General features: G+C 44.4%; 2 protein-coding genes across 2 annotated transcripts in view; one reads left to right on the top strand and one right to left on the bottom strand.

The window, feature by feature from the left end:
- The window catches only part of GABRA1 (gamma-aminobutyric acid type A receptor subunit alpha1), a 1,147,113-nt gene that overhangs the window by 108,242 nt on the left and 1,016,083 nt on the right, over window positions 1-22,788 (top strand). The gene's annotated exons all lie outside the window — the stretch shown is intronic.
- On the bottom strand, window positions 814-7,692 carry C1QTNF2 (C1q and TNF related 2). Its single transcript, XM_049776110.1, has 2 exons — window positions 7,443-7,692; window positions 814-1,463 (listed from the first exon to the last, which is right to left on the bottom strand). Exons 1-2 carry the CDS (start codon window positions 7,684-7,686, stop codon window positions 850-852), a joined length of 858 nt encoding a protein of 285 aa, XP_049632067.1. The 5' UTR covers window positions 7,687-7,692; the 3' UTR covers window positions 814-849.

The following is a 22,788-nucleotide window of genomic DNA, read 5'->3' as shown; positions in this document are numbered from 1 at the left end:
CAGAGTCAGGAGTAATCTCTGACTGCTGCCAGGTATGGCCCCAAAACTAATATATATAATATAATATGTGTAAATGTATATATATACATGTAAATAAATAAATAATAAAATCCTACTGTAATGTAGAGCACATGTCCTGAATCTGTGAAGATCAGAGTTTTATCCCGAACACTGAGCACTGTCTGGATCCCCTGGGTTATGTCTATAGCTCATATTTAGATTTTACTAGATGTAAGAGCACCTTAAAAGGTAAAATCAGGGGCCGGGCGGTGGCGCTGGAGGTAAGGTGCCTGCCTTGCCTGCGCTAGCCTAGGACGGACCGAGGTTCCATCCCCCAGCGTCCCATATGGTCCCCCAAGAAGCCAGGAGCAACTTCTGAGCGCATAGCCAGGAGTAACCCCTGAGCGTCACAGGGTGTGGCCCCCCCCCAAAAAAAAAACCAAAAAAAAAAAAAAGGTAAAATCAACATCTTCCCTGCATCCTGTTATTCATATTCTTCTTGACATGCATTTCTGTTCTAGTATCTTAAATAGCCTGCTTGCTTGTAAATTTATCTCCCATAAAAATGAGAGCCCATGAGAACACAATCTGTTTCTAGCTATAAGGCTCCCAAATGCACCTGCAGAAAATCGGTGGTCCACACAGTAGACACTAATACATTTGTCATCACATAGATGGAAGAATGAATGCACAAGTTTGGATTTAATAGTGGAAAATTGAAGGAGGCAGAGGAAATTGGCATGTATCTAAAAGCTCCTGCTCCCAGTCCCACAATAAGTTGTGAGGTTTTGTTCCATGAGCACCAGGCCACATACTTGTTCTCTGAAAGACTTGACTCTTTCTGTCCATCTACACCTCATTGGGGTCCTCTTGGTCTGCATAAATGAGGAAGCCAGTAAAGAGGCTATCAGTCCAGTAAGGATCATAAAAGAGTCCATTCTGTTCCGAGTAGAAGATCTGCAGCCATACTTCATCCCCTTCTTTGAGGGCCAGGATGGTCGAGCCCGAAGCCACATCATGGTTGCCTGTGTTGGCATCAAAGGTCCGGATACGGTACTGGCCATTGTGAACAAGGCCAATAGCCAGGTGTTTATTGGCCAGAGTTATGTCATATGTGAAGTAGTAGATCCCCGGCACATTGCAGACAAACTTGCCGCTGGATGTGTTGTAGTGGCCACCTTCATTCATTAGAATTTTGTCAAACTTGATGGGCAGCCGTTCCCGTGGATAGCTCTTAGTCACTGCCACGGAGAAAGCTGACTTGGCTCGGCCACTGCCACAGCTGCAGGGACCTGGGAGGCCTGGGTCCCCCTTCTTCCCCTTGGGCCCCTTCTTGCCAGGAGTGCCGTGTTTGCCTGGGGCACCACTGACCCCCTTGGGGCCTCGAGGGCCGGCCCGCCCAATGGCCCCGGCTTTGCCCTTTGGTCCTGGCTTCCCCCGGTTACCTGTCCGACCAGGTGGACCTGGAAGACAGAGCAGCTGGTGTTATGAGGAACATTAGAGAATCAGGTAGAAGCTGTGAGTCTTGCTTTTCTTCCTCAAAGCATGAGTCTTTGGACATCGGAAGAAACAAAAAGGCTTCGAGGTAGCACAGAAATGAGTGCACATCTGGATGGCATAACCTTCTGCCCTTTTCCTACTCTTATCTAGAAAATGGTAATGATGGGCAACAAGCCACCTTGGCCCCAGAGAAAACTCCTTCCAAGTCTCTCAGGAGATGCCCTAAACCAAGCATAGTACCCCAAACTGTATATAGACTTTTTCCTACATGAACATACTTATTGTAAAACTCAATTGATAAATTAGCAACAATAATTTTGGCTTATATTATTAGGTTTATAATATGTCAAAATTAAAAATAAAATAGACATAGTAAGAAACTTACTATATCATATAAATAGAACAGTAATAGTTTGCTTCAATTAAAATTATGCGAATGCTATATCTTTCTTTTGTTCTTCAAGTTTCTTACTATAGATATATGTCATGCTATTTAATGAAATTACTGGAAGCTAACATGGATAACCATGGTGGGAATGGGGTAGGGGATGATTGCTGTTCTCACTTCTTAAAACCACTGTGTATTTAGGCAAAAAGGAAATAGCTTCTAATGCCCTTCCTTTTTCCTGCCTTCTAAACAACAACAGCCTGTTTTGTCTGCTAGGCCACTCCTTCACAGACTGTGCTGATAGTGGTTTAAGCAGATAACTAGAAGAAACTTTGATGTCCAAACACTAATCTGAGTGTCCCAGATCCTTGTGCAAGGCTTTTCTAGCCCATCACTGGTTACAGTGGCAAAACCTAAGAACCAAATGTGCATCCAAAGGAAAGTGATTAAAAAAACCTACAATCCAACCACACTCTGTGATTTTATTCAAGAGTTAAAAAAAATGAGGCAGATTCTTAGGCATCTATTAAAAATTCTCTAAAATATATTATTATGAGGGAAAAATACACAACAGAGGTTTTTTAAAACTTCATACTCCACACTCTATACTCCCTACTCACTCTTTGTCCACCCAACTAAAGTCAAAAGAAGAATTTCCTGTGCATAAGCTCTCAGCTTAGCTGGTATTTGTTGCAGAGTATTTCCCTGATGATGCTTACCTTAAAATGTTCCTTGATTTTTAAATGCTTCCTTTTCATAAATTTATGTCTTTCTCAATGCCAAAGTTTTGGCCAATGACTATAAGGAAACATTTATGTATCATAAATAATATAGCACTTATTTTAATTAATATTTTCAGTGTTAGGGATCAAATCTAGTGCCTAGTAAGTGCACCCAAACACATGCAAGGTAGGTGATCTATTGGTGAAATATATTGAAATATATGTCCAAAAAAAAAAAAAAGAAATATATGTCCCAGGTCCCAATATAGTTTCTTTGGGGGGTCACACCTGGCGATGCTCAGGGGTTACTCCTGGCTCTGCGCTCAGAAATCGATTCTGGTAGGCATAGGGGACTGTATGGGATGCTGAGATTTGAACCACCCTCTGTCCTGCATCAGCTGTGTGCAAGGCACATGCCCTACCACTGTGCTATCTCTCCAGCCCGCCAATATAGTATTTTTTTAAATTATTTGTTTGGGGGACATATTGGTGGTATTCAGGACTTACTCCTGGCTCTGTGTTCAGGACCATTTCTGATGTTCAAGAGACCATGGCAGGAATTTGAACCAGGCTCAGCTACATGCAAGGCAAGTGCCTTACCCCTTGTACTATCTCTCTGGCCCTAATATAGTATCTGGTTATGTTATTTTTTTTAATTTACTTTATTTAAACACCATGTTGTTATTTTTTTTTGGGGGGGGCCCATGCCCAGCAGCACTCAGGGAATTACTCCCGGCTCTGTGCTCAGAAATTGCTCCTGGCTCAAGGGAAAATATGGGATAATAGGGATTGAGCCCGCATCCATCCTGGGTCAGCTGAATGTATCGCAAATGCCCTACTGCTGTGCTACCACTCTGGCCCCCATGATGTTAATTTTTTTTTTTTAAATTTTTTTTAACTTAGTATAGTATTTGGTTTGGGACTACAACTAGTAGTGCTTGAAGGCTACTCTCAGCTCAGCGTTCCAGTGTCATGCCCAATGATACTTGGGGGGCTATGTGGCTCCAGGAATTGAATAGGGTTGCTGCATGCGAAATATGTGCCCCAGCACTGCAGAGGTAGGATAGTGGGTAAGGAACTTACAGCTGACCCAGATTCTATCTCTAGCACTACATACCCTGAGCCCTGCCAAGAGTGATCCCTGAGGGGCCGGAGAGATAGCATGGAGGTAAGGTGTTTGCCTTGCATGCAGAAGGACGATGGTTTGAATCCTGGCATCCCATATGGTCCCCCGAGCCTGCCAGGAGCGATTTCTGAGCATAGAGGCAGGAGAACCCCTGAGCGCTGCCAGGGGTAACCCAACACCCCCCCAAAAGAGTAATCCCTGAATTGAAAACCAGGAGTTAGTACTGAGTAACATCAAGGTGGCCCCAAACCAAAACCAACCCAAAAATATATGCAACATGCACTTCAGTACATTGAGTTCTACCCCGATTCCCTTAATATAACATTTTAAACAAAACAGGTACAATTTGAGTTATCCAAATTTAAATGTACCATTTGTATAGCTACTAGACAGGCAGACTTGGGTGAAAATCTTTGAAAAGCATGCCATATGCCAATCAATCTAGACTGATGCCTTTACAGTATGAGTTTCTCATCATTATATACAAAGCAACTGTCTGAAAAACACTGTATGATATGAACTAGGTAATCATTTTGGGAATTTAAAATGTTTTATTTTAAAAAACATTAATTTATTTATTTAGGTTTCTGGGCCACACCAGGTGGCACTCAGAGGTTATTCCTGGCTCTGTGCTCAGAAATCACTGCTGGCAGGCTCAGAGGACCACACACGTGGGATCCCGGGAATCGAACTTGGGTCTGTCTTGGTTCCGCATGTGCAAGGCAAACAGCCCACTGCTGTGCTATTGCTCTGGCCCCTGTGATTTATAGTTTTGAGCTATACATTTAAAAACTTTTTTTTTTTGGTTTTTGGGACACACCCAGCAGCTCTCAGGGGTTACTCCTGGCTCTGTGCTCAGAAATCACTCTAGACAAGCTGGGGGACCATTGGAATGCCGGGGGTCAAACTAGGATCTGTCCCAGGTCAGTTGTACACAAGGAGATGCCCTATTGCTCTACTATCACTCTTAAAATTTTCTTAAGTAATTGGGAAATAGAATTTAAGTTGCATGTGTTTACTAAAAATCCCACTTTCAGGAACAGATTGTTTATGCCAAATGCCTGGTATTATCATAAACATATTTATATACATAGAAAAAGACCAAGAAGGATGTACAGCTAATGATGATTACCTCGAGAGGATGAGGAAAGTGAGATTTTTTTTTAATGTGAGGGGCTGGAGAGATAGTATAGGGGTTTTTATTTTTTCCTTGCATGTGACCAGATTCAACTTCAAATACCCCATAGGGTCCCCCAAGCACAACCAGGAGTAATTCCAAGTGCAGAGCCTGGAGTTACCCTCTGAACATCACTGGGTGTGGCCCCCCCAAATCATTGTGGTGCTCAAGAGATCCTACATTACTCAAGAAGCCATACAGTGCTAGAAATTGAACTCAGGGCCTTGCAAATGTATAGAAAGTGTTCTACCACTTTGGGCCAGAGTAATATAGTACAGTGGTCAGGCTGCTTGCCTTCTACACTGCTCACCAAGGTTAAATCCTTGGCACCCCATGTTCCCTAAACCTCACCAGGAGTGAACTCTAACCTCTGCAAGACCAGAAGTAAACCCCAAACACTACCCTAAAACAACCCCCAAAAATGTATAGATAACAAGAAATAAAAATTAAAACGTAGGGCCAGAGAGATAGCATGTAGGTAAGGCATTTGCCTTGCATGCAGAAGGTCGGTGGTTCGAATCCTGGCATCCCATATGGTCCCCCAAGCCTGCTAGAAGTGATTTCTGAGTGTAGAGCCAGATGTAACCCCTGAGCGCTGCCGGGTGTGAGCCCCCCTCCCCCCAAAAAAGTTATTAAAACTACAATTTAAAAAAAAACTACAAAAAAATAAGTATATACTTTTTTATTCTTGGTTTTTAGGTCATACCTGGTGGTACTCAGGGCTTACTTTCTGGTTCTGTGCTCAGAAATTGCTCCTGGTAGGCTCAGGGAACATATGGGATTCTGGGGATTGAACCTGGGTAGGCTGCATGCAAGGCAAACACCCTCCCTGCTGTGCTTTCACTCCTGCCCCCCAAACAGATGCTTGATGATTCTTCTTGAGGTGAGAATTTAGGGGCATGAGGAATGTCAAGAGTTTAGGGAATGTCAAGAATGTTTAGAAGTTGAGAGAACCTGCACCAAGACTTAAATGTATCTGCCCGCTGCCTGGGGAAACTGCCCCCCACTTTATGTGCACTAGTGAGGCTGCCAATCATAGTGGCCAATGATTGTCCCACCTAGCCACACTCATTTAGGGAGGGCACATAACTCAGTCCCATCACATGGCCATATCACCTTCACAGTCAAAGGTCTAGACTCAACAATCAAATGATTAAGGAGGTAGTCCATGCTAAGACAATTTTTTTTGTTTGTTTGTATTTAGGCCAATCCCTGGTTGGTTACTCAGGGGTTATTTCTATATTCCAATACACTCCTATATATTTCCTGGGTTCTCAGATCTTAACAAATACCACTTTTGTGGCCTAATAAAATTGGAGTTACTTTACTTGTTTTGTGGATGCACACCTGGCGATATTCAGGGGTTGCACTCAGAAATTATTCCTGGCTGGGCTGGAGCAATAGCACAGTGAGTAGGATATTTGCCTTGCATGCGGATGACCAGGGTTTGATACCTGGCATCCCATATGGTCTCCTGAGCCTGCCAGGAGTAAGCACTGAGTTCTGTCACATGTGGCCTCAAAAACAACAACAACAACAACAACAATAACAACAGAAATTACTCCTGGCAGGCTCAGGGGATCATATGGGGTGCTGGGGATTGAACCTGGTCAGCTGCATGTAAGGCAAATGCTCTACCCACTGTGCTATCTCTCAGGCCTTTGAGACTGGTTTTATGAAGCAAGACATATAAAAGAAATACTTGAACCCGCAGGTAGCCATAGAGAGTTTCTAGACTGTGACAAAAACCAACAGAGGATGAGAAGCAGAGTTCCTGAATCCAGCTGTATGCAACCTGAAGACAACTTTTGGGCTTCCCAGTATCATGAGCCAATAAATTCTATTTGGGGCTACACATTCCAATGGTGGGGAGTGAGAAGCGTATGAAGTCCTATCACTTATAACCAATTAAACTGTGAGTATTTGGGGACACTTCCCTAAAATCACCCAGAAAACCAATGGAGCAGCTGACAGGAAAACAAAATTTAGTGCCCACTATTTCTTCCTGTAGGATAAAGCAGCCTGAGTTTCAAATAAACACAAACTTGCTTTCCAACATAAAGGAATTAATGGATTAATGCCAGATTTTTGTTGGATTAGTTATATTTTGGGTTTTGGTTTTTGTTGTTGTTGTTGTTGTTGTTTTACTACACCTAGCAGAATTTTACCCCCAGTGAGGTCTCTGAGGTCGCTCCCCAGAATCCAGCCTAGATAAACCTCAATGCAGACGACCCCGCTTCAATAATATCCTGTTTGTTTATTTGTTGTTTTTTGGACCACAGCCGTGGAGCTCAGGGTTACTCCTGGTTTTGTGCTCAGGAATCGCTCCTGGAAGGCTAGGGGACATATGGGATGCCGGGTATTGAACCTGGGTCAGTCGTGTGCAAGGCCAACATCCAACAAGCTATGCTATTGTTCTTGTCCCTGATATCTATTTTTATAACTTTAAGAAGGCCAAACCTTGTTCAGTGTCGCACAATGTTGCCCTCTTTCCGGTGGGAACAGCAGGGGCTGATCCCAGGTTCTTACCTTCCTGTCCGCTGTCTCCGGGGTCTCCGTCAGGGCCATCCTGGCCATCTTTACCAGGAAAGCCCATCCTTCCTACAGTTCCTGAGGGTCCTGGCACTCCTGGGGGACCAGGAGGCCCTTGAGGGCCAGGCAGGCTGCAGACCAGTTGAGGGGCGCCCTTTTGGAGGTCTCTGCGGGCAAAGCCACTCAGCAGAGGGTCAGCAGCACAAAGAAGGGCGCAGGTCAGAAGCACCCAGGGGAACATGGTGACCACCTGCAGGGGAGGGAGCGTAGGAGAGAGAGAGAAAGTGAGAGAGAGAGAGAGTGAGAAAGAGAGAGAGACTGGTGAGTGGAGGGAACAGAGATGGGAGTGTCACTGAGGACCACCTTGGAGGGCGCACAGGGCAGAATGTCAGTTTGAGGATGCACTTGGAAGGGGTGTCAGGGTGGGGAGCCCCTTGTCAGCAGGAGGGCGACTCACTCACACAGGAGGGGACTCAGCATTAGGGGGGCACGGGAGTTGGCTGATACAGCTGAAATCACAGAACTGGTGTCCCTTATGGGTCTGGGGGGGCGAGGGCAAGTAAGGTGTCTTATGACAGGCACCCCACCTGAGCTTCCTATTCCTCACTACACGCTTCTCAGGTGTGGGGTGTGCCTTGCCTGATTATGCTGAGACTTATGAAATTCCCAAAGCTCCACGAAATGTGACACTAACATTGATGCAATCGAATGTGGCTGTCTCAGAGCACCGTGACCTGACAAGGGCTTGTGGCAGTAATCAAGGTCTAACTATCTTACTGGTGACTCAGACCTCATATCTAGGGCCTTACTCACCTTGTCTCTCATGAATGAACAAACAGAAAGCTAGCAGAGGAAGTGTTCTGCAATTGCCTTGCATGTCACCAACCCAGCACCACAAATGGTCCCCAGAGTCCAGCCCACGAGTCATTTCTGAGCTGGACTCAGAAATTGTCAACTCTAGCCTTACCCATCTATAATAATTTGAACTCCAAACCAATCCCCAAAATATTGCGCTGTTCCGTCTGGTATTTGATTTTCATTAAAGAAAATATAAGCGTGTTTGGAGCCCAAGCGGTGGCGCAGTGGTAGGGCATCTGCCTTGCACATGGCTGACCTAGGGCGGACAGTGGCACGATCCCCCGGTGTCCCATATGGTCCCCCAAGCCAGGAGCAACTTCTCAGCACATAGCCAGGAGTAACCCCTGAGCATTACCGGGTGTGGCCCAAAAACCAAAAAAAAAAAAAAAAAAAAAAAAAGAATATAATCTTAAACTACACAAAAGTTCATTTTGTGTGGTCAGAACAATAGATAGCATAGTGGGTAGGGCATTTGCTTTGTACACACCTACCCCGGTTTCACTCCTGGCACCCTGACTCTGCCAGGAGTGATTCCTGAGTATCACTGGCTGTGGCCCAAACACAAAACCAAAATCTCTTTGAATTGTTACAAGTATTGCTTAAAGCTAAGCTAAATAAATTATACTAAATTTAAACTAAGTAAATTATATACATTAATGTACCTAAAATATCACTGTGAAAGATTTGTAATCCACTTTGGTCAAAATAAAAATTAAAAAGAAAAAAATTATATAAATTATACTAAACTAAATTATACTTCCTTTCTTATATTTTTAAACGTATTTTCTTACTAAGAAACTAATAGTATTTTTTAATTTGTTTAGCTTTCTATGTCATCATTTTCTGGTTTTTCTTTTTCATATTAATATCTTTATTTAAGCACCATGATTACAAACATTTTTAATTGGGTTTCAGTTATAGAAAAGAGGGTGCATGCTTTGGATGGAGCCATGTGTAACAGTGCTCAGAAATTGCTCCCTACAGTGCTCAGGGCACCACATGGGGCCAGGGATTAATGCATGTAAAGAATATGCTCCAGTTGAGCCATCTCGGTCATCTGTGTCACTATTCTTCACATTAGCAAATATATCATAGCTATCTATCCCATTAATTTTTACTGAAGCTATAAATATAAATGAAGCTATAAATATAAACATAAATAAAAATTAGCAGAGTTGGCAGCCAGCCCAGCATTCTTGGTATCTGTTATGTGCATGATGCTGCTGGAGCACTATGCCTTAGATATCCCCCACCTCCATGCCAGGCCTGGGCCCTCAGTCTCTTTTCTTTGTCTACTTGAGGAAAGTCTTGGAAAAATGGGCTGAGTTACTCGTGAACTGAGACCCATCTGGATCCTGGAAGAGAAACCAAATTGTTAAAGTAGATTTGCACTGGTTTGCAAAGTTACAATCTGCAAATATTTTGAGTTAGGGAAAAAGGCAGAAAGGAAGTGCAAGCAAGTCTCCCAGGCCAAGAGAAGTCCGGCAGAGAGCTCTTGAATAGGCAGAGAAGAAGCAGCTAGGCAAGAGAGGGAGAGAGTTCATTTCCTAGCTTACCACTCCCCCTCTTCAGGCCTCAGCTCTCTCCACCACTCCTGCCATTTAGAAAGGGCCTACTGCTCTCCAGGTCCATCCACCCAGAAACAACCTCTTTGGACAACAGTCTCAACAGTGGGGCAGCTTCAGTAACAGCTGGACCAGAGCAGGGTTCTGGAATGTGCAGAGAGAAAAGGGATTTCTCAGAGTTGGAGCCTGGCGTTTCTTACAGCCCCAGCAGCTGGAGACAAACTGTTTGGAAGGAAAGATTAACAGCAGAGGGACAGTGTTTTGATTCCAAATCCAGCAGGAAAGAGAGAAGAATCTCTAGCCTCTAGGGCATCTCTAAGAAAAACAGGCTGCAGCTAACCCTGCTCTCCGTGCTCCTCCCACCTATCGAGCCTGGGGAAGAGGAGAGGGGGACCAGGGCCCAGGAATCAGATAAGCGAACACCCCCCAGCCTTTTACAAAAATTTAGTGAGAGGCCTGAGGGAAAAACTAGCTCAAAACCTTTCCTTATTGACTAAGCAACTGAGGCAGAATTTGACTGGTCATCTCTGTGAGAAGTTTTGCATACAAATTATTTGAACACCCCCCCCCCCAAAAAAAAAAAACAAAACAAAAAAAACAAACCTCTGAAGGTGGGAAACTTATTTCTCATCTTTCAGAGGAAAATAAAAAAGGCCCAGAACTATGTGCCCCAAGTCAACCACTCAGGAAGCAAGGGGACCCAATGTATGAGGGGCTCTTGGACACAATGACCCCCACTGGCATTTGTCCTATTTTCTAATAAAGGAAGCTGAAGCCTAGGGAAGCTGATTTGATCATGTTTACATGACTAGTTCACAGCAGAAGTTATATTTGAACTTGGTTTTGGCTGACCCTGATGGCCAAACGCTTTCCATTCCGTCAGTGTTTCTTAGATGTTTGCTCTTAAATTGCTCCTTTGCAGAAGACAGCTTGAAGTATAAGCCAGTTCTACCCCACAGTAAGAGACACATTCCTTTGATAGCTCATCTGTTATTGCACACACACACACACACACACACACACACACACACACACACACACACATTTCAAAATTGACTGTTGACTTTAAATTTAGACAAGTGATGTTTTTTCTTGCTCACAATATTGGAGCTTAAAGAAAACTAACTGCCTTCTGAGAGGCAGTGAATTGAGGTAATGGAAGTGGGCAGCTTCCTGGCCCTAACTTTCTACTACAGTCCCTCTGGAGTGTTAGTGGGGTGCTCCCAGGTGCTGAATCTAAAGGAGGGGAGCACAAAAGTACACCCCAGCCTCACAGGCTCCTTCCTATTCCTCCAAGCGTCTCTTCTCAAGTCTTCAGCTCCTGGCTACCCACCAGGCCTCTCCAGGCTACAGTTGGGAGATTGATTAAAATTTAAACATGTCTCTCAGCCATTTCACATCCTGGCAGGGCTTGATCCAGGGGCTACTAGCGGCAAAAATCAACTATCTAAACTCCTGATTGGTCCTTTAGATAGACAGTGCAGCCCCACACCCAACAATTCTCCTTGCTTTCTGAGCTCCCCCACCTCACTCCCCCCAAGTCCTCTGTAAGCCCCTCCAGTTTAGCTTCAGAACCTTGGGCCAAGCTGGCTCTTCAGCCTCAAGTTTCAGCATTAAGTCCCTTCTTCCTGGGCAACTGCATGCCCTCAGGACCCTGGCTCCTCGTTTGTGTCTTTCCAACTCAGACACCAGCTGGCCTTGCTTACCAGATTCCTGGGTCCCAGTCTCACATCCAGAAGGCAGCCCGAAGGGTGCAGGGCCCCTTGCTGACCACCTGCCATATCCCAGGACTTCCAGTATCCTTGCACACAGCCTATGTTCGTGAAATATTTGCTTAATTCACGAATGTTTGAGACGGAATCTGCCTGTAGAAAAGCAACCGCAAAGCGAAAACAAGGCTATGGCCTAGATCCAAAGGGCAGGGCTTCATTTGGACGCAAATACATTTTCTCCCTTCCCTGCTGTTCTAACCCAAACCAGACCGAACCCTTTCTTTCTTCAGACCCTTCCAGTGCCAGGTCCAACCCCCAATTGCATGCTTGCAGAATCTTTTCCATGGAGGAGGTGCACCTCCTAGAGCTGTTCCAGCCCTCCTTCCTCACCCTTGATTAGTCCCAAATTATTGTTTTATGGTGTGTATTGAATGGGGAAGACTGCCTGTCACCTTCCTGATATAGGGTGAAAACACTAGTTTGGCACAACCGCATGACAAATCGTGAGATTCTAAACCCAGAGAACTTCTTCTTCTTCTTCTTTTTTTTAATTTGTTTATTGATTGGTCTTTGGGCCACACCCAGCAGCAATCAGGGATTCTTTCTGGCTCTGCACTCAGAAATCGCTCCTGTCAGGCTCAGGGGATTATGTGGGATGCTGGGGATCAAACCTGGGTTGGCAGCATGCAGAGCAAACGCTGTACCACTGTGCTATCTCTCTGGCTCCAAAACCCAGAGAACTTCTTCTGCTGGGTTTTATTTTGCCTGGGCTTTTCCTTTATCAGAAAAATTAGGTAGCTACTAATTAATGCTTATGTTTGAGGAGAATATCAAGAGCTAGTGACCTGGCCTGACATCACATCTAGGGAAGAGCCTTTCCCTGCCTGCTTCTGACTCTGATCCAAAGGACACGGTACCCCCTGATTCAACTACCTGAACTATAACTCGAGAAGGGCCAGAAGTGGGAGCCCTCAGGCTCTGGCTGACTTTCCCCCAAAGCCAGTCTCCAGGCCCACTGAGCAGGGTAGCTGAGTATAGTTTTGACCAACCTTCATTTGCAGGCAGTAAGATGTAAATTAGTTTCCAGTGCTCTAAGCTGACAGCAGGGTGGGTATGCACTTGGAGGTGAAGAGCCTGGCTAGGTTTTGGCAAAGACCCAGAGGAATTAAAGCATGTTCATCTCAGGAACAGTGTTTTCACAGCTTTCAACCCTAGGTTTGGCTTCTGGCATGTTGAACACTCTGTGTAAAGTACTTCCTGCTCCTAACTCTTGCTGCTGAAGCCCTCAGTTTGAACTTCGTGTCATCTGCTCAGAGAAGCCTGCTCCCTCCCAGGATCTAAATTCTGGTTAGTAAAGATGGTCCTGTAGGATTATGTGTGCAAGTATTGTCAACCACATTTGTCATTTGATGTTCTAATAAGGATTTAGGGACACATTTTCAGTGCAAGTCTCTCCCCTAGCTATATTGTCCACCCCTGCTCATTTGTCTGGATCCCCTTGGTCTTTCTTTTAAAACACTTGGTCCCATTTGTGGTGACATATTTGTTTCTTGGATGTCCCCCTGGAATGAAGATCTTACCAGTAGTGATCACTCTCAAGTCCCCGGACTCCAGTTCAGAGGCCATGGGGGTAGGATCACTCTTCACCAAAGAGCAAGAGGAAAGAGATGTTGCAGGAAGCATGTGGGTGAGTAAGCCACACCAGTGGGATGACAGGTAATGAATTCAGAAGTCGTTAGGCTGGCTTTCTCCTTCCTTTGTATTTTGGGTAGCAAAATACCAAAGCACTTTTGTGCTTAGGAGATAGTCCTGGTTCTGTGCTCAGAATTGAATCCTGATTGTGCTCTGGGGTTCTTACTGGGGCCAGCAGGATGCAAAACAAATATGTTAATACCTATACTATCAGAATGGAGCAATAACACAGTGGCAGGGCATTTGCCTTGCACACGGCAAACCCAGGACGGACCCGTGTTTGATTCCCGGCACCCCATATGGTCCCTCAAGGTTGCCAGGAGTGATTTCTAATCACAGAGCCAGGAGTAACCCCTGAGCATCGCCAGGTGTGCCTCCCATACCTGTACTATCTCTAGAGCCCTTGCTCCTTCTTTTGTGTCTAATCAAGTGACCTTAGAAAAGTTATTCTTGGGGCCAGAAAGTTAGCATGGAGGTAAGGCGTTTGCCTTGCGTGCAGAAGGTTGGTGGTTCGAATCCCGGCATCCCTTATGGTCCCTCGAGCCTGCCAGGAGTGATTTCTTTTTTTTTTTTTTTTTTTTTTTTTTTTTTTGGTTTTTGGGCCACACCCGGTGACGCTCAGGGGTTACTCCTGGCTATGCGCTCAGAAGTCGCTCCTGGCTTGGGGGACCATATGGGACGCCGGGGGATCGAACCGCGGTCCGTCTCCTAGGCTAGCGCAGGTAAGGCAGGCACCTTACCTCCAGCGCCACCGCCCGGCCCCGCCAGGAGTGATTTCTGAGTGTAGAAACCGGAGAGACCCCTGAGCACTGCTGGTGTGACCCCCCCCAAAAAAGGGAAAAGTTATTCTTTAGTCTCTGGGTTCTTCATTTCTTCACCTGGAGGATGGAGGTGACTATAGGTCTATGCCGTACAGTGTGGTATGAGGATGTGGAATGCAAAACACAGAGGTTAGAGCATCAGATTTGGAGTGATAGTAGAGTGGGTAAGGCCACTGATTTACAATCGGCAAACACGGGTTCAAACTCAACTTCCCATCTGTTTCCCAGTGCACTGCAGGAATGTTTCTGAGTGCAGAGCCAGATGTAACCCCTGGGTAATGCCAGATGTGGCCCCCAAATAAGACAAGATCAAACAAACAAAGTTAGAGCCTTGTTTAAAACTTTTTTTTTAATCCCCCTACCCTCGTTGTTTAAAACTTATACTACCACCAGCTAAAGTAACCAGCAGCAGGCAAAAGCCTGCGGGTGTTTTGGTGGGAGGCCTTAGTCCAGATGGCAGAGGACACTGAGTCTGACAAGGTTGGCAATTCTCCCATGTTGAAAATTTAAAAAGAAGAAGGGAAGAAGGGAAAGAAGGTCTGGGGGTGCTTGCTTGAAGATGAACTTGCTAAAAATTTGCTTTGATGGGAGTGAGAAGCTCTAATGCAAAACACCCCAGGGTTCCCCTGAATTCCAGGAAGGAAATTGGAAACAGCCATCTCCAACTTCTCTGAAAATCTGGGAGATACTAGAGACTAGGTTGGATGGGGGTGGGGTGCACCTCCTCATAGCTTTGTAGGTTGCTCCCCAATCATCTTTTTCTAGAATCTAAAACCCGTGCCCAGGTGAGAATGTCCTGGCATCCAGCATCTGCTTAAAGTATATTAAAAGTCATGGGGCCCACTTGTCCTAGGCCCCAGAGAATATTTGCTCTGCTTCTTTCTTCCCTTGCCTGCTTCTGGCTCCGTCTGGAAAAAGGCATCCAAGGACAAAGCATGACCTAATAGTGTTTGGGAGCCAGGATCACCCAGGACTGATCTCAGCAGCACAACAGAATTCAGCCATGTGGCCTCTGAAGCAACAGTAGAGAGTTTACAAACTGGAGGGGGTTAAACTCAGGGTTGCTTGCCTTACTTATAGACAAGGTTGACTCAGGTTTGATTCCTGGCACCACATATGATTGGTCCCCTGGGTAACCTCAGGAGTGATCCTGAGCATTGAAACAGGAGAAAATCTTGAAACGGTCAGCTATGGCCCAACTCCCTCCAAACTGCCCTTTTCTCTAAAAAAATTTTACCTTCTAATACATAGCCTCACACCTTTGTACATGAACTAATGTGACAAGTTGTTCAGAGAACTTCCCCGCTAGACCCAGTCAGGTCCAGCTAGGACCTGACTATATTTCCTAGTAACTAATGATCTGACATATGCCTGACCTTCTAGAAGCAGAGAGCTTGTTTGCTGGCTCAGAATCATTTTCAGATATTTAAATCTGTTATGGGACCTCTTTGGTCTTCAGTTTTCTTGTCTATAAAGTAGGAAAGCCAAGATCACATGATCTTATTTTATTTATACTTTTTTTAAACTTTATTTATTGATTGGTTGGTTGTTAGGCCACACCCAGCGGTGCTCAGGGGTTTCTCCTGACTCTGCACTCAGAAATAGCCCCTGGCAGGCTGGGGGACCATATGGGAAGCTGGGAATTGAAACAGTAGTAAGCTGTTTAATTTCCAGGTGTTAAAGTTTTTCTTCTGTGTCCCTTTGTAGTTCACATCTAATTTCAGTGCCTTTGAGAATGGAATCAGGACCCTCCCAAGTCCACAGCATACAAGGCAAATGCCCTACCACTGTGCTATCTCTCCAGCCCCTTTATTTGTATTTTAAATAGCATTATATTAGCCAAGGATGTGACCCTGTGGTAAAGTGTGACAAACTCAGGAATGCACATGTCTGAATTCTGAACACACATGTGTATTTCTGAGTTTGACATCTTCAGGATTGCAAAAATAATAGTTTGCACATCATAAAATATGATTTCACTTTATGTGCAAAATCTGAAATAACTCAAAATTCCCAAACTTGGAGTTTATTAAGAGCTTGCAAGGCAGTGTGAATTGTCACTTGTAGACAATGCTTATAGCTACAGGATTACTTGTTCCTCTGAGATAGACTAATAATAAGTGATCTAATGCAGTGAGTAGCCCTTAGCAAGTATTCAGTAACAGAATGGCTATTGTGATGCAGTCATATGTGAAAACAGGGCTACAATGAGAGAAGGTCAGACATGCCTATGGTTACTGAGACACTGATTTAGGGCAACTCCAACAGTTCTGCTGTGAGGAAAGGTGCAAGATTTCTATGGGGGTGCCCTACTTATATCCAAAATCAGCAGTACTCAGGGGCTACCCCTAGATCTAGGTTTGGGGGATTATTCCAGGTAGTACCCAGGGGCTATTCCAAGCTTTGTGCTCCCGATCACTCTCAGTGCTATTGGGGGGTCTATTATGGTACAGGGGAATCAAACATAGATCTCTTGCATGCAAGTCATCTGTTTGATCCTGTGCTATCTCTGTGGCTCTGGCACCTCCATTTGGATATAGAGTCTGTATAATTAAAGCCTCCAGTACCATCTCACACCACAGAGACTAACAACACATCACAGAAAACATGAACGATCACTGATGGCAAATGTGGGGAGAAAGGAACTCTCATTCACTGCTGGTGGGAATACTGTCTAGTCCAGCTTTTATGGAAAACAATATGGAGATTCCTCCATATTTGAATAAAGATATTATAAAATATAAATTAATTAATTCAATTAACATTAAAAATTAAGGGGCCGGTGAGGTGGCGCTAGAGGTAAGGTGTCTGCCTTGCAAGCGCTAGCCAAGGAAGGATAGCGGTTCTATCCCCCAGCGTCCCATATGGTCCCCCCCCAAGCCAGGGGCAATTTCTGAGCGCTTAGCCAGGAGTAACCCCTGAGCATCAAACGGGTGTGGCCCGAAAAAACAAAAAACAAAATTAAATACATTATCCAAACCAGTAAAAGCGGAGCTGAAACAATAGTAAAGATAGTATAATTTGCCTTACAATGGTCAACTCAAATTCAATCCGTAGCATCAGGGATATTTCTTGAGTAAAGAGTCAGGAGTGGGGCCGGAGAGATAGCATGGAGGTAAGGTGTTTGCCTTTCATGTGGAAGGATGGTGGTTCGAATCCAGGCATCCCATATGGGCAGGCTCAGGCCTGCCAGGGGTGATTTTCTGAGCATGGAGCCAGGAGTAACCCCAGAACGCTGCCGGGTGTGACCCAAAAAAAGCCAAAAAAAAACAAACAAAAAAAGAAATTTTTGGGGGCCGGGTAGGTGGCGCTGGAGGTAAGGTGTCTGCCTTGCAAGCGCTAGCCAAGGAAGGACCGCGGTTCGATCCCCCGGCGTCCCATATGGTCCCCCCAAGCCAGGGGCGATTTCTGAGCACATAGCCAGGAGTAACCCCTGAGCGTCAAACGGGTGTGGCCCAAAATCCAAAAAAAAAAAAAAAAAAAAAAAAAAAAAAAGAAATTTTTGGGGCCGGGTGGTGGCGCTAAAGGTAAGGTGCCTGCCTTGCCTGCGCTAGCCTTGGACGGACCGAGGTTCGATCCCCCGGTGTCCCATATGGTCCCCCAAGCCAGGAGCAACTTCTGAGCACATAGCCAGGAGCAACTCCTGAGCGTTACCGGGTGTGGCCCAAAAACCAAAAAAAAAAAAAAAAAAAAAAGAGTCAGGAGTAACCCATGAGCATTTCCAGAACTAGCTGCAAAATAAGCAAACAAAACCCAGCAAAATCTAAGAAAGCAAGCTGAGATTTATACCCAGCTCATCACAACATTCTTCACTCACTCTTCTCCCAAAGGACATGTCCACAAACCTGGTTCTACTGACTTTGTTCTGATTCCCTCATATCCCTACTCATCTACCCCTACCACACCCTCCAAAGTATCTCCCAGTCAATAATTACAATGACCCTTTGGGGTCTCTTGATAAAAATCTCAGTGCCATTCATGTTATGGCCACAAAATCTTTTTAAAAGGTTCAAAGAAAAGAATATTTCACATTTGGATCTGATGTCTTTCCCTGCATAAAGGGGCCTATTCTCTTTTGACGGTGGATAGTGAATGTCGTACAGAGGAGCCAAGGTCCCTTCCACCTAGAATGGGACCAGCTCTGAAGCTCCTCTGCTGCTATAAAATATTCTGCAAACTCCCCAGAAAGTTGCCTCTCCATAAGTGTGCAAATCTTCCCATTCTTCTGTCTTGCTGCTTTGCAACTTTCTAAGTTTGAGTTGCTGATATCCTTGCACTCTAGAATGGTTATCATGGGAAAGAGCATCCATGTGGACACATATACAGTTTCCTTACCTCTTCCCCAGGTCAAAGACTTTCTACTCAATTGGGCCACCATGAAATGACTCCTGCATAAACCAGATTTTCATTAATTGGGTTTGATTCTGGACTCCCATGTTGCTTTTGAAAGAGTTTCAAAGACATAATCCTACCTTGTATACTGTAAATGGTTTTCTCTTATCTCATGTGTATGCAGGTTCACATACACACTTGGCCACACACATGTAATCTGCCATTTGTGGAAGCTTTAGTTATTTTGTTATTTAAAAAATTTTTTAAAGATAATTTATTTAAACACCATGATTACAAACATGTTTGTAGTTGGGTTCCAGTTATTAAAAAAAAGCACATCCCTTCATCAGTGCAACCTTCCCACCACCAATCCCCCACAGCTTCCTCCTCCCCCACCCCCTGTCTGTATTCAAGATAGGAACTTTATTCCTCTCACTATCATTGTGTAATAGTCACCACTCTTTGGTAAGCTTCATATCATGGACTGGTCCTTTCATTACTCATCTCTATTGTCTCTGAGTATTATTATAATAATATTTGTTTATTTTTTCTTAAATCCCACATATGAGTGAGACTATTCTGTGTCTATCTCTTTCCCTCTGACTTATTTCACTCAGTATAATAGTTTCCATGTCCATTCATGTATAGGAAAATCTCATGACTTGATTTTTCCTCACGGCTACATAGAATTCCATTGCATATATGTACCACAGTTTCTTTAGCCACTCATCTGTTGTCGGGCATCTGGGTTGTTTCCAGATTCTGGCTATTGTAATTAGTGCTGCAATGACCATAGATAGGTATGCAGAAGGCATTTTTGTATTGTTTTGTATTCTTAGGGTATATCCTTAGGAGTGGTAAAGGTAGATCATATGGGAGGAGCTCAATTTCCAGTTTCTGAGGAATCTCCACATTGTTTTCCATAAAGGCTGAACTAAATGGTTGCCAAGGTATACATAAACTTTTAGGGGAGCTCAGCCCACCAGATGTATCTTCAGAGTTTTCTGTTGTGGAGAACTGAAATAACCCCCACAGGGTTCCTCAAAAGGCCCACTGTGAACACCTTTTTCCCCTATGTGGATGGTTGAGGAATTTTCAAAGACATGCTTGGCATTACATTTTCGGTCTTTATTTGGCTAGCTCTCCTTTGTAAATTTCAGGCAAAATGGTGGCCTCTATCAAATAATTTGGCTCAGAAACCCCAGAACCGAAGATTACTAAGAGAACCGCTTTTTCTGAATAATATTTAGAACCTACAAGAGAAAGACAATGTTTTTTTCTCTTTTTCAAATATGTCCTTGCAGCTGAAGTTTCTGGTTATCAAGGGCAAAGCCAGAAAGCAGACCCGGGCTATTGACTTTGCTCAGAAAATAGGAAAACACATTTTAGGGGATTTGGCTCCTTCTTTTACTTGACCTCAAAAACAACAGAGCCCAGCAAAGTGAAGATCAAGTTTCTAGATATTTCCTACTTCCTCCTAACCCTTGTTTTGCATTTGAGGTTGGTTGTTAAAAGCTATCCTGAGTGTTACCTTTTCTTTTGCAATAAACTTTGCCTTGTTATTGTAAACATCCTTCTCTGCACCTGTGACTGGCTTACCCCTAAAAAAACCCGTTTGGAAAATAAACTTGTCGTACTCTTGCCACAAGATGTGTTGACCATACATCTCTGTGGGATGGCATTCCCACCAGCAGTGAATGAGAGTTCCTTCCTCCCCACATCCCGCCAACAGTTATTGTTCTTGTTTTCTGAGTTGTGTGTCAATCTCCGTGGCATGAGATAGTACCTCATTGTTGTTTTGATTTGCATCTCCCTGATAATTAGTGATGTGGAAAATTCTTTCATGCCTTTTGGCCATTTTTATAACTTATCTGAGAAAGTATTCATTTCTTCTCCCTATTTTTTTGAAGGGGTTAGATTTTTTTCTTGCTAAGTTTTGTCAGTGCCTTATATATCTTAGATATTAATGGGTATTGGGTGAATAGTTTCTCCCATTCTGTGGGTGGCCTTTGTATTCTTGTCACTATTTCCTTTGAGGTGCAGAAGCTTCGCAGCTTAATATAGTTCCATCTATTTATCTCCGCTTCCACTTGTTTGGACAGTTCTGGTTCCTGCTTGAAGATGCCTTTAGTATCAGTGTCACGGAGTGTTTTACCTACATGTTGTTCTATATACCTATGGTTGCGGGTCAAATATCTAAGTCTTTTTTGTTTGTTTTGTTTTTGGGCCACACTGAATGGCACTCGGGTTACTCCTGACCCTGCTCAGAAATGCTCTTGGCAGGCACCGTGGACCGTATGGGGTGCTGGAATTTGAACCATCATTGGTCCTGGACCAGCTGCTTGCAAGACAAATACCATACCACTGTGCTCTCTCTCTGGTTCCCTGATATCTAGGTCTTGAATCCATTTGGATTTGCCTTTTGTGCATGGTGTTAGATGGAGGTGCAAGTTCGCTTTTTTGTATGTGGCTGACTAGTTGTCCCAACACCACTTTGCATTTTGCATTTCTGGCCCATTTATCAAAAATTAATTAAGTATATTTCTGGGGTAATGTATTTAAAAAAGATTAAATGATGCAAACCACTGGATCTCTAGACTTGTAAGCCTGTTCACTGGACCAGATTTTGTGGAGTTAAAGTCTCTTTACCAGGAGCACTAGCTGTGGGAGCCTAAGTATGTTGTTAACATTTTTGAACCTGGCTTTTCTTTTACAAGAGAATAACTTGTTACGGAGATAAAACAGCAAGCACAAGACAAAGACTGGCAGCACTTGGCAGAAAGAAGGCACTGAAAAGCTGGAGCAGTTAGTATCCACAAATGGGTAAGTTACTCAGTGCAATGCAGGAGACAGTGCTCAAAGATGGGAAATCACATTTTAGTTCTGGGGCAGAGGAGGGAGCCAGAAATGCTAAGGCTGTGGCCCCAGAGATATGCTGGTAGTTTTCCCATCCCCATCACACCTTCTCCCATTAGCACTTTCACTTTTTGCGAGGGCTGACACTCACGCATTAGGTGTGGGGGGCTCTGCATGAAGCCAGTGACCTGCTTCTTCCCTCACCATGCACACTTCTTGCCCCACCTTTCCTTTAAGGTTCCAGGTCTTTCTAGTTATGTGGCTGGGTGCTCCTAGGGCTTAGATTTGGAAGAAACTCCCCGTTCTGGAGACACAAGTCTGTGCATCTTCCTGTGCGCTGAGCTTGTGAGTTAGCAGGACTGCATGCACAAGACTGGCAACTCCCCCTGCATGTGGAAGGCAGTGGTGGTTTGGTGGTTGTGGTGTCTGCAGTGATGGCTGTGTTGTGAGCATGCATCTTGCCATGGCTCTCGGGGCTTGTGGACATGGCACTTGAAAAGAGTTCTCGTGTGTGTGTGTGTGTGTGTGTGTGTGTGTGTGTGTGTGTGTGCGCGCGTGTGCGTGCGCCTGGAAATGATTGTGAGTTGAGGGCTAGTTATTTCTGTGTTGGGTTTGTTAAGTGTTCATAGGAATGTATGACTATACGTCAGTACATAGTTTGCCACCTTACATGGAACCTGGTCACGTAGCAAGTGGAGCATTCAGTGTGTTCTGTTTTTTTCTTTCGTTTGAGTTTGGGGTCATATGCTACAGTTAGCAGGGTTTACTCTTAGCTATGGTTTAGAGTAGTGCTCAAGGGATCATGCAGTGTGGGGGGACGGAACCAGGGCCTCTCTCATGAAAGAAGCACTTTCAGCCTCTTGAGCTTGTTCTTTGGCCAACTTTGGTCAACTCTGCAGAGACGTAAATGTACATACATGATAGTGTGGACGAGTATTGAAGTGACCTTGTCTTGAGAGCCTGGTTTACTCTCTGGCCCAGCTCCAGGCAGTGGGAGAGCTGTCCCCCTCCAAGGCTCCATCCACCTCCTCACACAAGTGGAGCCAACTGTTTATTTAGCAAGCCAATAATAGATGAAAGGACATTCTTGGGGGACATGACTTTTGTCCTCACTGATCTTCCTATTGCCCCCTTCTCCAAGCTGCCAATATGTCCTTGGGCTGCAGAGGAGATGGTCCCTGACACAAAGTTTCTACTCAGAACTATAAGACAAATATGCATTCACAAACCCCTGCTCTGCTCTCCTCTCAGACAACTCATTACTGCACTCTTTCCCCCATAGTTGAGACACCCACATCCATAAAGATATGTTTCACTGAGCAATGGAGATAATTGTTTCTAATACCTACAACAAATAATCTTGGAAGATGAATGTGGCTGCACTGGGAATTGAACTCAGAACCTTACATGTATGTACATAGCTATTCCTCCAGGCCCTTTGCAACTCTTCTTATTTAAGTTATATATAGCAAACAATATACATCAGACTACTCCTTTTTTTCTTATA

Source organism: Suncus etruscus, chromosome 6 (genome assembly GCF_024139225.1).
Source record: "Suncus etruscus isolate mSunEtr1 chromosome 6, mSunEtr1.pri.cur, whole genome shotgun sequence".
Lineage (NCBI taxonomy): Eukaryota > Metazoa > Chordata > Mammalia > Eulipotyphla > Soricidae > Suncus > Suncus etruscus.
This window is presented reverse-complemented; position numbering and strand designations above follow the sequence as displayed.

Bases quoted from the DNA above. Each gene is read 5' to 3' on its own strand.
- C1QTNF2 (XM_049776110.1), bottom strand. From the start codon at position 7,686: ATGTTCCCCTGGGTGCTTCTGACCTGCGCCCTTCTTTGTGCTGCTGAC. The intron at 1,464-7,442 runs GTAAGAACCTGG...TCTGTCTTCCAG, and splicing joins CGGAGACAGCGGACAGGAAG to GTCCACCTGGTCGGACAGGT.